The sequence below is a fragment of the Cyclopterus lumpus genome, chromosome 12 (genome assembly GCF_009769545.1).
Source record: "Cyclopterus lumpus isolate fCycLum1 chromosome 12, fCycLum1.pri, whole genome shotgun sequence".
In the NCBI taxonomy this organism is placed as follows: Eukaryota; Metazoa; Chordata; class Actinopteri; order Perciformes; family Cyclopteridae; genus Cyclopterus; species Cyclopterus lumpus.
The window spans coordinates 4,168,421-4,182,117 of NC_046977.1; the positions used below are offsets into that span (position 1 = coordinate 4,168,421).

Consider the following 13,697-nt stretch of genomic DNA (forward strand, 5'->3'; position numbering starts at 1 on the left):
TTTTACTGTTTACCTTTCAGATTTTACTTCCAAAATACGATAAACTAGTTCAAATTAGCACTTTGTCGAACCAACTGCACAGCTCGACGAATACTTTTACTTTTCATATGTTAAGTATTTATTGTTCACATGGTGGAAGGAGTACTCGGATCCTTCAGTTAGTAGTATAAATGTGCCAAAAATACTACAAGTAATTGACTCGCATTCAAAGCACAGACGAATTATAATTATAATCGGAAGGTATTTGTATCAAGAGTAAAAGTACTTGATGATTTTTTACTTCACTACAGTTATAGTTATGCCAAATTAAAATGTTACGCATAAAACACTGTAGTTTTATAGAATATGATGTATTTCTATATATGAAACTATACCCAACAGTATTATAACTAAAACTTGATGCATCAGTAATAATAACTGTGGGAATGTGTTTTTATTACTCTTTCTTCTCATATACCTTTTTCAGTGCATTTGGCTTATAATACTTGTGAATTCACCAGGCAGTAAAAAGTACATAATTTAGTAGAAAAGCACAGCAATAGAAAACGGAAATGCCTGGAAAGTAAAACATGCAGATACATTATATTACATTACGGTCCACAGATAAATGAGTTTACCTATAACGGAGTATTTATACAAAGTGGTGCTTTTAACCGGATGATGTGAAGGTCAAACCCCTCCACTTTCCTTATGCTGCTGCCGCGCGTGTTATTCTGGGACATGCGCACAGCTGATGGAAGAGAGGCACATCTGCCCCCCCCCCCCCCCCCCTTGCTGTGTCTCTGAGGTCGCGGGACACCCCGCTGCGACCTCAACTCACGTTTCTGCTAAGCCTCTCCTGAGCCACGCAGAAGATTATAAAGGCGACTGAGGATAGACCCCTTTCTGCTGGAGGAGATCCAAAGGCGTGTGTGCGTGCGCGTGCACGTGTGTGTGCGAGTGTGTGAGACAGTGTATGTGGGAGAAGAGAGAGACAGAAGGGGGGTTGAGAGACTCTCAGAATGGCAGAGCCCGAAAGGAGATGAAAGGAGGAGAGCAGCAGCGGAACTTTAGAGCTGCAGAAGCTCTCTCTCTTTCTCTCTCTCTCTCTCTCTCTCTCTCTCTCTCTCTCTCTCCCCCCCCCCTCTCTCTCTCTCTCTCCCTCTCTCCCTCCCTGCACAGTTGGACCCGGAGCTGCCGGTGGAGATGAGCGTGGTAACTCTCTTGTTAACACTCCGGTGAGAACGGGACGGTTATCTCTCCGTTCTCCGTGTTTCTGTCGGAGCGGATTTTTCCCGTAATTTTTTTTTTTTTTTAACAAATCCTCTCAGGGGGGGAAACACCACTTCTTCTTCTTCTTCTTCTTCTTCTTCTTCTTCTTTTTTTATATACGAGGGATTTGCGTGGAAAAAAAAAAGTTGCACTTCAGGAAAACATTTACGCACTGGACCCACGTGCAGCAGCGCTGCAGCTCGACATAACTATCGACGCCTTTTATTTTTTATTATTATAATTTTTTTTTTGCAGCATGTCAGGTGGTTTATTCATATTTCCACACTCTCCTCGAGGGGGTGATGCGTTTGAGGTACCGGTGTAATAATGCACGCGGGCCGGCTGCCAACTGTCTGGGTCAGAGTGGCCAAGTAAGTAGCGCTGTCTGTGTGGAGGGGCTGCAGCCCGAAGAAAACACACGCACGCACATGCACACGCGCACGCGCGCCTCCTAAAGCTTTGCCATCCGTGTGCTCGGAGACAACTTTCTCTGCACGTCGCTTGGTTTGTTTATAAGTCGTCTCGTTTGCACGCGCCGGCTGCCGGCGGAAGCGCGTGAGTCGCGCACGAACAGCGATCAGCGTCGACTTGGGTTGTTTGGGTTCGATCCCGCTGCGTCGACGGTCGTTAAACTGTCAGCTGCTTATTGAATTAATAAGTGCACGTTGCGACAAAAGAGGCTGAAATCCGAGTTGTTGCCGACACAAACAATCCACAAACCTTCATTATTGGATGTTTGACTTGGTATCAGATGTTCATTCATTCGCCACCAACCAGCTATTGGCTTTAAATCGGCCGGGATTAGTTCCCCTGATCGATATTATGAGTTTCAGTCCAAATCTTTCTGGCTCCAGATGTAGAAACGTGAAGGTTATGCTGCTAGTTGGTTTATTTCATTTTTAAATGGGATATCTGTGTTTTTTGGGGACCTTTAGTCGGATTAAAAGAAGCAATTTGAAGACATTTAGTGGATGAACCGATTAATCGTTGAAGAGATGACCATCTTTGATTCAACTCATTGTTTGGTGCAAGGTGTCAACTTAAAATTGATGAATTTAATACAAAAATATTAAAGATATTCAATTTAAAATGAAATAAACCAACAACAAAGCAGCATATCGTCACCTTTTTTTGCTGGGAGTAAAATGATCAACTAGTCATAAGAATGGTTGCAGGTGAAGGAATGGACCGACCGCTTCTGGACGAGCAAACGATGCCCCCGATAGTCCCGACAACAGGTACGCGTCATTGACCCTTCCCGATCGGTTTCCTTCACAGGAACGCAGATGGATCGGTCGAGACGAGCTTCCAACACACAGCTTCCCGTTTTTCGGAGTCGCACCTGAGGGCGACTGCGCGTCTGATGGACTGCGGTGCGTTTCCTGCCGAGCCGCTGCTGACATGAATCCAGACGCCAGTGAGACGCGGACGCGCTCGCCATCGGGAGGAATCTGAGACCCGCTGGATGAGCCCGCGAGCACGACCGGAGCTTCGAGCGAAGGAGACCAACCAGGGACTTGTTATGGCGCGGCGTCGGACCCACCGCGTGCCCATAACCCGTTTGTAGCGCCCCCTCTACCCTCCACCCCATGTCACACCCCTCCGGCGAATCATGGAGATTTTGTGGAAGACGCTGACTTGGACCCTGAGCCTGGTGGTGATGGCTGCTTCTGAATTTCAAAGACTTTCACACAACTCTCAAGGTATGACAGGGTGGACGGGTCGATCTCTTCTGTATTGCAATGCTCATCATCATCATCATCATCACACTCTCTTCTTCTTCTCCTGTAAAAGAGGAGTTCCTGTCCTACCTGCAGCACTACCAGGTGACTGTCCCGGTGCGGGTGGACGAGAGCGGGGAGTTCCTGAGCTACACTGTGAAGCACCACCGGCCGGGCCGGCGGAGACGCGGGGCGGCGGACCCCGCGGCAGGCCAGCTGCCCGCCTTGGACCCGGACCCCCAGCCGCAGCCCCGGCTGTTCTACAGACTGTCGGCCTACGGGAAGCACTTTCACCTCAACCTGACGCTCCAACCCCACCTGGTGTCGAAACATTTCACCGTGGAGTACTGGGGACGGGACGGCCTGGAGTGGCGGCACAACGCGGTGGATAACTGCCACTACGTCGGATTCCTGCACAATCAGCAGAGCACGTCCAGAGTGGCGCTCAGCAACTGCAAAGGCCTGGTGAGCGCAAAAAGAAAGAACCCGTCTCCCCCCCCCGTTCCCCCGTTCCCCCGTTCCCCGTTCCACACACACCCCCGTACCCCCTTCCCCGTCCCGTCCCGTCCCCCCTTCCCCGTCCCGTCCCCCGTTCCCCGTCCCGTCCCGTCCCCCGTCCCCCCTTCCCCGTCCCGTCCCCCGTTTCCCCCCCGTCCCGTCCCCTGTCCCCCGTTCCCCCCCCCCCGTCCCGTCCCCCCCCCCCCACCCCCCCCCCCCGTCCCCCCACCCCTCCGCAATACCAATGCCAGATAACTAATATATAAACCGAGCTTGTGCTGCTCTCATGGCAGCCAATCTTTCAGACGCGGTGCCAAAGGATTAGAACAATTGTAGTTTGCTTAACAGAATCTTGGCTTCCTTCCACTTGGCAGCTCGGGAGCGAGGCGACGCTCGCGGAAGAGAAAGAAAGAAAAAAAAAACCATCTTGGCGATCTGTTAGTGAGGAGCGTTTTTTTTAAAAGAGCCTCAGTCGGTTTGAGATCACATTTTGATCCTTTTTTGCGATCTGTTGAATAACATATATATTACTAATAACATAGATATTACTAATAACATAGATATTACTTCCTGAGCGGCACTAACAAGGCGTCTGATTATCCCGTCTGGGCTTTTTAGTCCTCGGGCTGGTGTGTGTGACTGTCCAGCTTCTCTTTCACCAATCAAGACGTTGGAAGACGTTTTAATAGCTGTTATGCTTCAAAATAACTCTCAAGAAAGGAAAAATAAATAGGCCCCCGCTTCTTATTGGCAAATGTAATCATGTGGAGGAAAAAAAAAAAAGTATTGTGTTGCCAAATGTGTTGGCGAGACCCACACAGAGCATCATAAATTGAATTAGCGTTTTTTTTCCTTTCTTCTTCTTCTTCTAAAGGCACCAAAAATGGACAAAACTGTGTCTGTGCTTTTTCTTTTATGTAATCAGTCGTCTGGACGGTCGGAGGTCTCTGACGTCACGCGCGCTCATCGAATGGGTTTCCGCGTGCTAATTGTTTGTGTTGTAGGGGTTAACGGAGCCAAGGGAGTGTGTTTTATCCACGCACTCGTTGAGATGGACTTCTCTCTGTTTATGCTCCACATTGTTATCATACGTTGTTGTTACGAGGCTTGCAACAGACACAATAAGGACAAAGAAATGGTGAAAATTGAAGCAGTAAAATCTGACTTCTAGTCCCTGGTGTTCAAAAGTTCTACATTTCCCATAATGCAACTCAAAGATAAATGCCCATGCATGTGTTTCAAACTCCACGTGCGCTGTTTTCTAACACCAGGTTTTTGTAAAACTAAAACAAAAAGTAAAGTAAAGTCAGACTCCTCTGGTTGTATAGAAGTCAGATTGTATAGAAGTCTATATAAGTGACTCTACTCCTCTCTTGATTTACATTGTAAACATGAGTTTATGGTCTCAATCTCTAGTTTCAAGTCTTCTTCAATACAGCGTGATGTTTATTTAGTAAATTATGGTCTATTTAGAGTCAAACAGACCATAAAGCAGGAGATGCTTTAGGGGGCGGGGCTTACTGTGATTGACAGGTTGCTGCTGCCGCGACTATATACGGCATTCCCAACACATTCACTTCCATTCATCGGTTGCGAACCGATGGGTGACGTCACGATGACAGTTAACAGTAAACTGAGCTGCCTTGTGTCAAAAAGGAAGAAACGCAACTTTAATAGAATAAAAAGTATTAAAAAAATGGAAAAAATGTCGGTTGCTTTTTTCCCCAACATCTTTTGTATGATTTATGTGTGTTTTGTAACCTGTGTTTTCACTGATTTTCTTCTTCTTCTTTTTTTTTTTACCCCCAACAAGCACGGTGTCATAGCAACAGGGGAGGATCAGTATTTGATAGAGCCGTTAAAGAACATCTCCTCCTCCGGTGAATGGAACCTGGAAGAAGCACAGCAACATGTTATTTATAAAATGTCTGCCATTCCCTCACCGCGAGAGCACAGCCAGGAGCTCAGCTGTGGCATTTCAGGTTGGTTAAACCTCCGTCTGGGTCGGACCCTTGTGTGGGTAGAGCTGACGTAAAGGAATAACTTTACGCGGCACGCTGAGAGGAAGCGCTGGTTTGGTTGTGGGCCCAGGTTTCTGGTGGACATGACCGGGCCTCTTGTGTGCTCTAGTTGCTCCTGGCCCTGGACACCGTCTTTCGACCCCGTAAGAGAAAGCTTTCATTAAAAAAAAAAAAGGCCCCCTCCTATTTATAGAATCATGTTCAGATTCAAACAAAACTGCGCCTGCTGAGATATGACGAATTTCTTTGGGGAAAAAGAGCCAGGTGGATATTTAGGTATTTGGGCCACGGCCTTGTGAGAAACAGCAAAAGGCTGTCGTCGCCAGGAAGCTCGCATGCCCCAACATGCACCACCTTTTAGCCTTTTTTTCCCCTAGAGCATCTGGGTCATAAAGCAAAAAGGCTCTAGCAGCAAAGGTTCAAAGGGGTTAGATTCTCTCCGCGGATGAAAACCCCCGTACACAAACCACCTCTCTCTCTCTCTCTCTCTCTCAAACCGATGACGCATCATCATTTTGGAATTTCGTAATTGGGCTCCCTAGTTAACCTGTCGTCGTCTGCCTCCGTCCGTTCCACAGACCTCATCAAAAGCAGCGCGCCCCGCCAGTCGAGCGCACCTTCCCCCGGCCGCTTGGCGCCCCAGAACGAAAGCGAGCGGCGCCCGCACGGCGCCCGCAGACGGAGACGCTCCGTCAGCTCCGAGCGCTTCGTGGAGACGCTCGTGGTGGCGGATAAGATGATGGTCGGTTACCACGGACGCAAAGACATCGAGCACTACATCTTGTCCGTGATGAATATTGTAAGTTTGATCCTACTTTTTGGTTCCTTTTGACGTCTGCCGCAGCATCGAACGTACAGTTTCTCAAGTACACATCAGAGGTACTTGTACTTTACTCGAGTATTTTCCATGTTATGCTACTTTATACTTCTAATCTCAGTGGTAAAAAGTACCTCTGAGATTAGAGAAAATCATCCTTACTTCTTGGGATAAATAAACTCTTTTAAAAAGCCTCTTGGATCAGCTGGAAGATGCATCGTCACAAAGCTGTTGGTTCTTTGTAGAGATACGAGGTTCTCACGGGACAAAACATATGGAATATGATGCATTGATGTCGATTAAACTAGGATATAAAGGAGTTACAACATACACGTTAAGGCAGCAGGAATATTAATAAAATATATTTTACTCCACTATCAGCACTTTAAGTACATTTTGCGAATACTTTTGAAAGCAGGACCTTCACTTGTTGTGGAGTACTTTAAGAGTGTGGTGTTTTTTACTTGAAGTGCAGGATCCGAGTACCATGTGGTTCAGTGCTTAAAGGTGGATTTGATTAGATCTCGGTGGCTTTTGGACACAATTTGTCTGACTTTGTGTCTTTTCTTCTTTTCTGGAGGTCAGGTTGCCAAACTTTACCGTGATGCCAGTCTAGGAAATGTTGTGAACATTATTGTGACCCGGTTGATCGTTCTGACTGAAGATCAGGTGAGAAAAGACCCTCTTCCTACCTCGACCTGGGTTTCCCATTCATTTCATTTCTGTATCTTCAACCTGTAGCGAGTGTATCCTGATCCGCTTGGCGTGAGTGAGCCAGCAGTATTTTACGTGGTTTGAAGGGGAGAGACAGACTACTCACCATATGGCCACCACTTCAGATAAAAGATGTTCTTTTTCCCCTCGGGGAGCCTTGATTGAGCATTCTTACATGCGCTGTACATGTGTATGTACGCGTGATGGGAGAAACAGAGGGCTTCCTAGCATCTGTTTTTTTGTCTTCACGTAGCATCAAACAAGTTTTCATGTATAAAGGAGCCGTGCTTTGATCCATAAGGAAGGAAGTGCTAGTCTATCGGAAAAAGGCCTTTGCAATGGTTTCCTTTAGTTGAACCTATTACATTAATGGAAGTACTATAGATGCTTTTTGCAGACTCTACTACGACTTCCTCAGTTCCATCTTCTCCTGCTTGTCTTCTGTCCGCGTCTACTGTGTTTTCTAATTATCCCGTCCTTGTTTTACTTCTTCTTTGACTCAAATTACTAAAGGGATGTCCTCGAACCAAAGACATTCTGAGTTGACTACCTTACACGACGCGATACGACACGATAAGTCCCGATAATGATATGATACATGTTACATCACGTCACTATACGTCATGATGCGTCACGACACGTTAAGCTCCGAAACGATACGTCACGTCACGACACATCACGATACTTTGCGGCACGTCCCGATACGTCATGATACGTCACGACATGTCACGTCACGACACATCACGATACTTTGCGGCACGTCACGATATGTCGCGATACGTCACTATACTTCACGATGTGTCACGTCCCGATATGTCGCGATACGTCACGATACTTCACTATACATCGCGATACTTCGCCTCACGGTACGTCACGACACATCACGATACATCACGACACATCCCGATATGTCGCGATACGTCACGATGCTTCACGATACTTTGCCTCACAGTATGTCACGACATCACAAAACTTCGCGTCACGATGCGACACGATACGATGATATGAATCGTCACGTCCAATGACGAAGCGCCAAACTATGATACAAAATTAAATAAACACGGCGCGATAAGATACAGTACGACACAATATGCTACGCTACGTTATGGCATGACACAATTCTTTTGCTATATGATAGGATGTTGTTTTGTAATCCAATATCAAGTTGCACTGTTCTGCATGTGTGTCGTGTTGTCTCTTGCAGCCTAACCTGGAGATTAACCACCACGCTGACAAGTCTCTGGACAGTTTTTGCAAGTGGCAGAAGTCCATCCTGTCTCATCACAGCGACGGCAACAGCATTCCAGAAAACGGGATGGCTCACCATGACAACGCCGTCCTAATCACCCGGTAAGTGGAGGCTCACATCTTCTGCACATGCACGGACTACAATTTTGCTCTCACGCGGCATTATAATGATCCAGCATGTATTCCTGTACTTCAAAGAGTAAGAGTTTCAGTTGTTAGATGCGCTGCAAGTAGCACTTATCTTCTAAATTTGAGCAAAATAGGTTGCGGGTTATTTTCTGTGCTGTTAAAAAGCTGTTTCAGCTTCAGACTGCAGCTCTGTGTGCGTGTGTGTGTGTGTGTGCGCGTGTGTGTTTGCTAACAGTTGGCCAGCAGCTTCAGTGAAAACCTTACAAATGTCCAGTTCATGTGCACAAACTGTACCTGTATGTGTTAAAGCGGATGGGAATAGACCTCAGTTCTGAAAACTAAATGTGCTGTTTTTTTTCAGAAGTACTGTACCTGTCACACTGCAATTTATCATCAAGGGTGTTGCCATAAAACAGCAACATGCTGTCATTACCTGGAATAGGCTTCATTGTTGCCAGAACTGTTTTGGCCACATTACCTAGCAACTAAAGTATATATATATATATATATATTCCCCCTACTAGAGAGATGGCGTTCTGTGATCGACGTGGGCTAAATCCAAGCGTTCTGACTCCCTGGGCTATGTACAAAACAGCCCTTCTATCATTAGTGTGCTCTTGCTTGTTGTCTGTCGGTTGATGTTCTCCAGCTCCTTTGGCTCCTCTTTTTATTGGCGGTTTTAGCTTCGCTAAGCAACGGCAACGAAAAGGCTGCTTAGCAGAGTCTAGATGCAACAGGCCATTGCTTTAGTTTTTTGATAGATGTGCTCATTGTTGTTAGATACCGAAACGTCTCACGCAAACCACAACCTCGCTCACTCACAGATAGACCACAAGGGGGATTTTGTTTTTTAAACGGGGCAAACTTTTGCGCCACCCACGTGGAAAAAGTGAAAGGTGTAGGACGTATATTTTTTTTGGGGGCGGCCAACGTGGAAGTTAGCATCGCAAAAGTTCCCCTCGACGTTTAGGGAACGGTTCCATTGGTTCCCAAGCGTCGTTATTGCTAACTCGCCAAGGTGAACCAATGTCAGAGTTGTTTAAGAATGAAACAGCATTGTATTCAGGTGGCGTAGTATCAGTGTCGTACAGCTGTTAAGGCCCACATCAACACGGCCTCCGTGCACTCCGGAGGCAATATGATGAAATATTGGTGACTACGGAGTCAATTCAGTAGAGCGAGGCAAAAGGAGGCGAGAGATGATGAGATAAAAAGCTGTGGGGAGGAGGCAGCTGAGTTCAAGAGATGCTAACATCGGAGATAGTATAAATAGCTGATGCTAGACACCAGGAAGCCCTCATTAACCACCATGTCTGGAGGGGCAGTCAGACTTTCCAAGCAATGGTGGAAGGCACCGAGAAGAAGAAGAAAAAAAAAAGCACAGTGTGATTTTAAGGTGGTCGGTGCGGAATTTAACTGAGAGAGGACACTTAATTTAATTTATACTTTTTTAAGGGAGTGTTTTTTTTCCTGTGTCTTTGGATCGGTGATTGAAAAATGAAACGATTGGTTCCATAAATTGTGCAAAAAACAAACAAACTGCAGCTTCTCTAATGTCGGAGTCTGCAGCTGGTTCGCGTCTTTGGAAACTGGATATCTTCGGGTTTCAGAGCGTCGGTGGGACGAGATGACACATCTAGATAACACATTTTAAGAACCCAACGATTAATAAAGGAAATATAGGATTCATTGATTCATCTAATAATCATTAGTTGCAGCCTTTAAATAAAAATATGTTATGATTATTTTGTTTCCTTGTTGATAATTAATTAATTAATTAATTTATATATATATATATATATATTTACAATTTTGATAACTACATGTATTTACTGAGGTTAAACTTTTGCTTTTCGGTGTATAAAAATGGGAAAATATTGACTTACTGTTAATTAAATATATTTTAATGATGCGTCCGAGGTCCTCACTTATCTCAGCACTCACATGGATATGATTATTACTCGACACGCGTAATGATATCATCATAAGAAGGGAGACGTTCAAGGCCTGTTGTTATAACCAGGCTCACTGGAAGCAGACGTCACCCCCTGCGCTTAGCGTCAGTAGATCCTACTACGAATACTTCCCCGTCGTCGCCACTAATCGATGTGGATCTCATGATGGAGCTTTTTTTTTTTTTTTTTTTTCTCCGTCACTTCTTTGTCGCCGTCGGGCGCCGGAGGAAACGTTTCAAAGAAAGACACTGAAAGGGAAATTAGGGGGAAATATATATATATATATATATATATATATATATATATATAAAAAAAAAAAATAGACGTTCCTACAGACAAGGTCACGATTGTACCTCAGTGGTTTGGAGCTGCACCACTGGGAGGGAAGGAGAAACGAGGGGTGGTGGTGGTGGGGGGAGAAACGGGGGAAGGAAGAGGAGTTTATGGGGAGAGCGAGGTGGGCGGAGAGGGGAAAGAATTACATTTGCTGTGCCCTTGGTTTTTTAATAGATTAAAAGCTTTAGGAATGATTGGATCATTCATTTGAAATGTATGATGTGGCTCAGAGTGCCCCCCCCCCCCCCCTGTATGTGAGTTACGGGGGTTAACAGTCGGGACACGGCATGAGTGAGGCCTTTCACTTGACTCTCACTCATGTCTGAGCTCTGCATTTCCTCCGGGCTAATGGACGCCGTGTGGATGGAGGAGTGAACCAGGTGTTCTCTAGAACCGTCACGACTTCATTACGGGCCGTTGTTATGCTAAAGGTCGAGATTGGATCTGGCCAGACTGTGTGATTAAACACGGAAAGAATGGAATGGCAAACGGCCAGTGGAAGAAAATACGGTACATGTTGAAAATGAAAAAAAAAGTTAATTTAATTATTTGCGTTTCATTTTTTTTTTTTTTTGTCCTTTAGGTACGACATCTGCACCTACAAGAACAAACCCTGCGGTACCTTAGGTGAGTGGACCGAAGCAGATTAATGCACATTAACATGTGTTTTCTTGCCAAATTGGTAATCTTAGCCGGTGTTGACTCTGTGATTCTCCGGATTAGGAGTTCATTCTTCTCTTTCGCTTCCCCCCCCCCACCCCACCCCACCCCCACCACCCCCCGGAGAGGTTTCCATTTTCACGTCGGGGGCCCTTTTTTTTTTTCCAACGTGTCCTCAGACAAACCTTATTTAGCAACCTTCACAGTCTCCTTTTTAGAAGAACACCAGACGGCTCCTGTGAGACATAATGAGAAGGATGTTTTCACTTGTGTTATTATAGCTCCCCGGCCGACACTCCCCCCCACCCCCACCCCTTGTCGAGCGCGTCGAGGACGCGAACCTGGACAGCCGCGGTCATCCTCCTCACGCAGCCTCCAGTTTATAAAAGCCCTCTAAGCCTCTGGTTTGTTCCCGAGGTGTTTACACTCCCACGGGGGGGGGGGGGGGGGGGGGAGGAGGTATGTGTGAGGAAGACCTGAGGGGATAAATAGGAGAGTAGTGACAGGGGGGGGGGGGGGGATGGAGACAAAGAGGAGGAGTTGAAAGGAAAATGGAAGGGGAAAAGGACAATTATAGGGAGTGTTGGAGTATGCAGGAGGGAGATAGAGTGGGTGATATGCTGGTTGGGATGCGATTGGCTGGTGGGAAAAAAGGACAGCAAGCAAGCAGTGGCCGAGACCCCCACTCCTCCTCCTCTCTCTCTCTCTCTCTCTCTCTCTCTCCTCTTCAACCCCTCGCTCCCACCTCAAACCTCCCATCCAGCCCCTCTCTCTCCCATCTTATCTCTGCGAAGGCCCCGCAGGCACCCCAGTATATCTTGGAGGTAATATTGTGACTTCAGGGGTGGTTTGACAGATTGACCGCATTCGTCACATTCCCCGGTCGCTTTAATTGCACTGGCATCTGCTCGGCTTCCTCGTTGTCTCAACCCCCCCCCCCCCGACCCTTCCTTCTCTCCTCTCCTCTCCCCATCTCCTCACTCCCCACCTCCTCGCGAGGGATCACGCTCCCCCGGGTCAGATCGCTGGCCTTTAGGGTCGCCGAGTAATCACGGGGCTGGAGATAATGCACGGTCCACCCTGGTGTTGAGAAAACAACTTGCAATGCAGGGCGTGTGTGTGTGTGTTTGCGCTCACCCTCTACACACACACACACACACACACACACACACACACACTTTACTCTCTCTCTCACACACATTCTTAAACTAATCGCAGAGTAGCCACCCTCTTTTCCTTTCCCTCCCTCTCCTACTTCTTTCTTCACCTTCGGGCTGCCTCTTCCCCTGCAGTAATGGTTTCAGTGGCCTCCTGATTTGCGAGTCTATTCTTGTTTAGCCTCTTAGTGAGGAGAATACAAACGCCATGCCACTTTTAAAGCAGGGAGGCAGGGAGGTTTGTCCAGATCGTCCAATTATCCAACTGTAGGGGGGGGAAATCTGAATCCGTGCCGAACCACCAAAAGAAAGTGTGAACGGAGGCGTTTTGATCAATGTCGCTCTTCGACCGCACGTCTGCTCTTTGGTTTTCGTTTGCATCGATTGACAGACATCTGCCTCTTTCCAGTAGAAAGCAGCTTCGATTGCGCCTCTGATTGCGTTTCCATCCATCGGATTCATTGCCCCGTTTTTTTCAATAATTTTGAAAAAAAAAGATAAATCTCAAAACTAAATTGATGAAGAGTTTTGCTCGGCACACGCTGCTGTACTCACGCATCGCTCATTCAAAGCTGTAACGGTATTTATAGTTTATGGTTTATGATTAATTCATTTGAGAGAAGGAAATTGCTGGGTTTTTTGACCCCCTAATGGTTTTTAAATTCAAAAGAAATCAACATGACGTAACAAATTGTCCTTACGAAGCCACTTCTGTGCCCCAAAAAAAGAAGGCAGACTTGGGGAATAAAGGCACATCCGTGAAACACGCGGCACGAGGAGAACGTAACGTTCCTCGCATTAATCCCCGAAACAAACTAATGCGCAGATGTCTTCTTTCCGTCATGTTCTCCACATTTTCCATCGTTCGACTGGAAGTCTTTTGACTAACTCGTCTCGCGTGCACCTTCTTCTTGTGCAATAATTTAACGGCAGCCCTTTTAATGGTCGGCGAACTCCTGATACTCGATTTTCTTTCGCAGAATTTCCTCTAAATTTGGTTCAAAGTTGGATGCACGCTCGACGAGTGAGGCCTGGTGATTACCCAGAGTATCAGGGACGCAACCTAGAAAACATTTAAAACAAACGCAATTAAAAAGCTCTTTACTTCACACACATTAATCCACATCCCCCCCCCCCCCCCCCCACACACACACACACACACACACACACACACACCTGCTTTGTGTTGT

At 46.5% G+C, this 13,697-nt stretch overlaps 1 protein-coding gene across 1 annotated transcript in view; it reads left to right on the forward strand.

Moving 5' to 3' along the window:
* The first annotated feature begins 2,861 nt into the window (after window positions 1-2,861).
* Window positions 2,862-13,697, forward strand: part of adamts6 (ADAM metallopeptidase with thrombospondin type 1 motif, 6) — a 46,323-nt gene continuing 35,487 nt past the window's right edge. Inside the window, exons 1-7 of the mRNA XM_034546954.1 lie at window positions 2,862-2,954; window positions 3,046-3,437; window positions 5,284-5,452; window positions 6,070-6,290; window positions 6,894-6,977; window positions 8,227-8,372; window positions 11,274-11,317. Of these exons, the coding sequence (XP_034402845.1) occupies window positions 2,864-2,954; window positions 3,046-3,437; window positions 5,284-5,452; window positions 6,070-6,290; window positions 6,894-6,977; window positions 8,227-8,372; window positions 11,274-11,317 (1,147 nt within the window). The 5' untranslated portion in view covers window positions 2,862-2,863. The remainder of the gene's footprint in view (window positions 2,955-3,045; window positions 3,438-5,283; window positions 5,453-6,069; window positions 6,291-6,893; window positions 6,978-8,226; window positions 8,373-11,273; window positions 11,318-13,697) is intronic.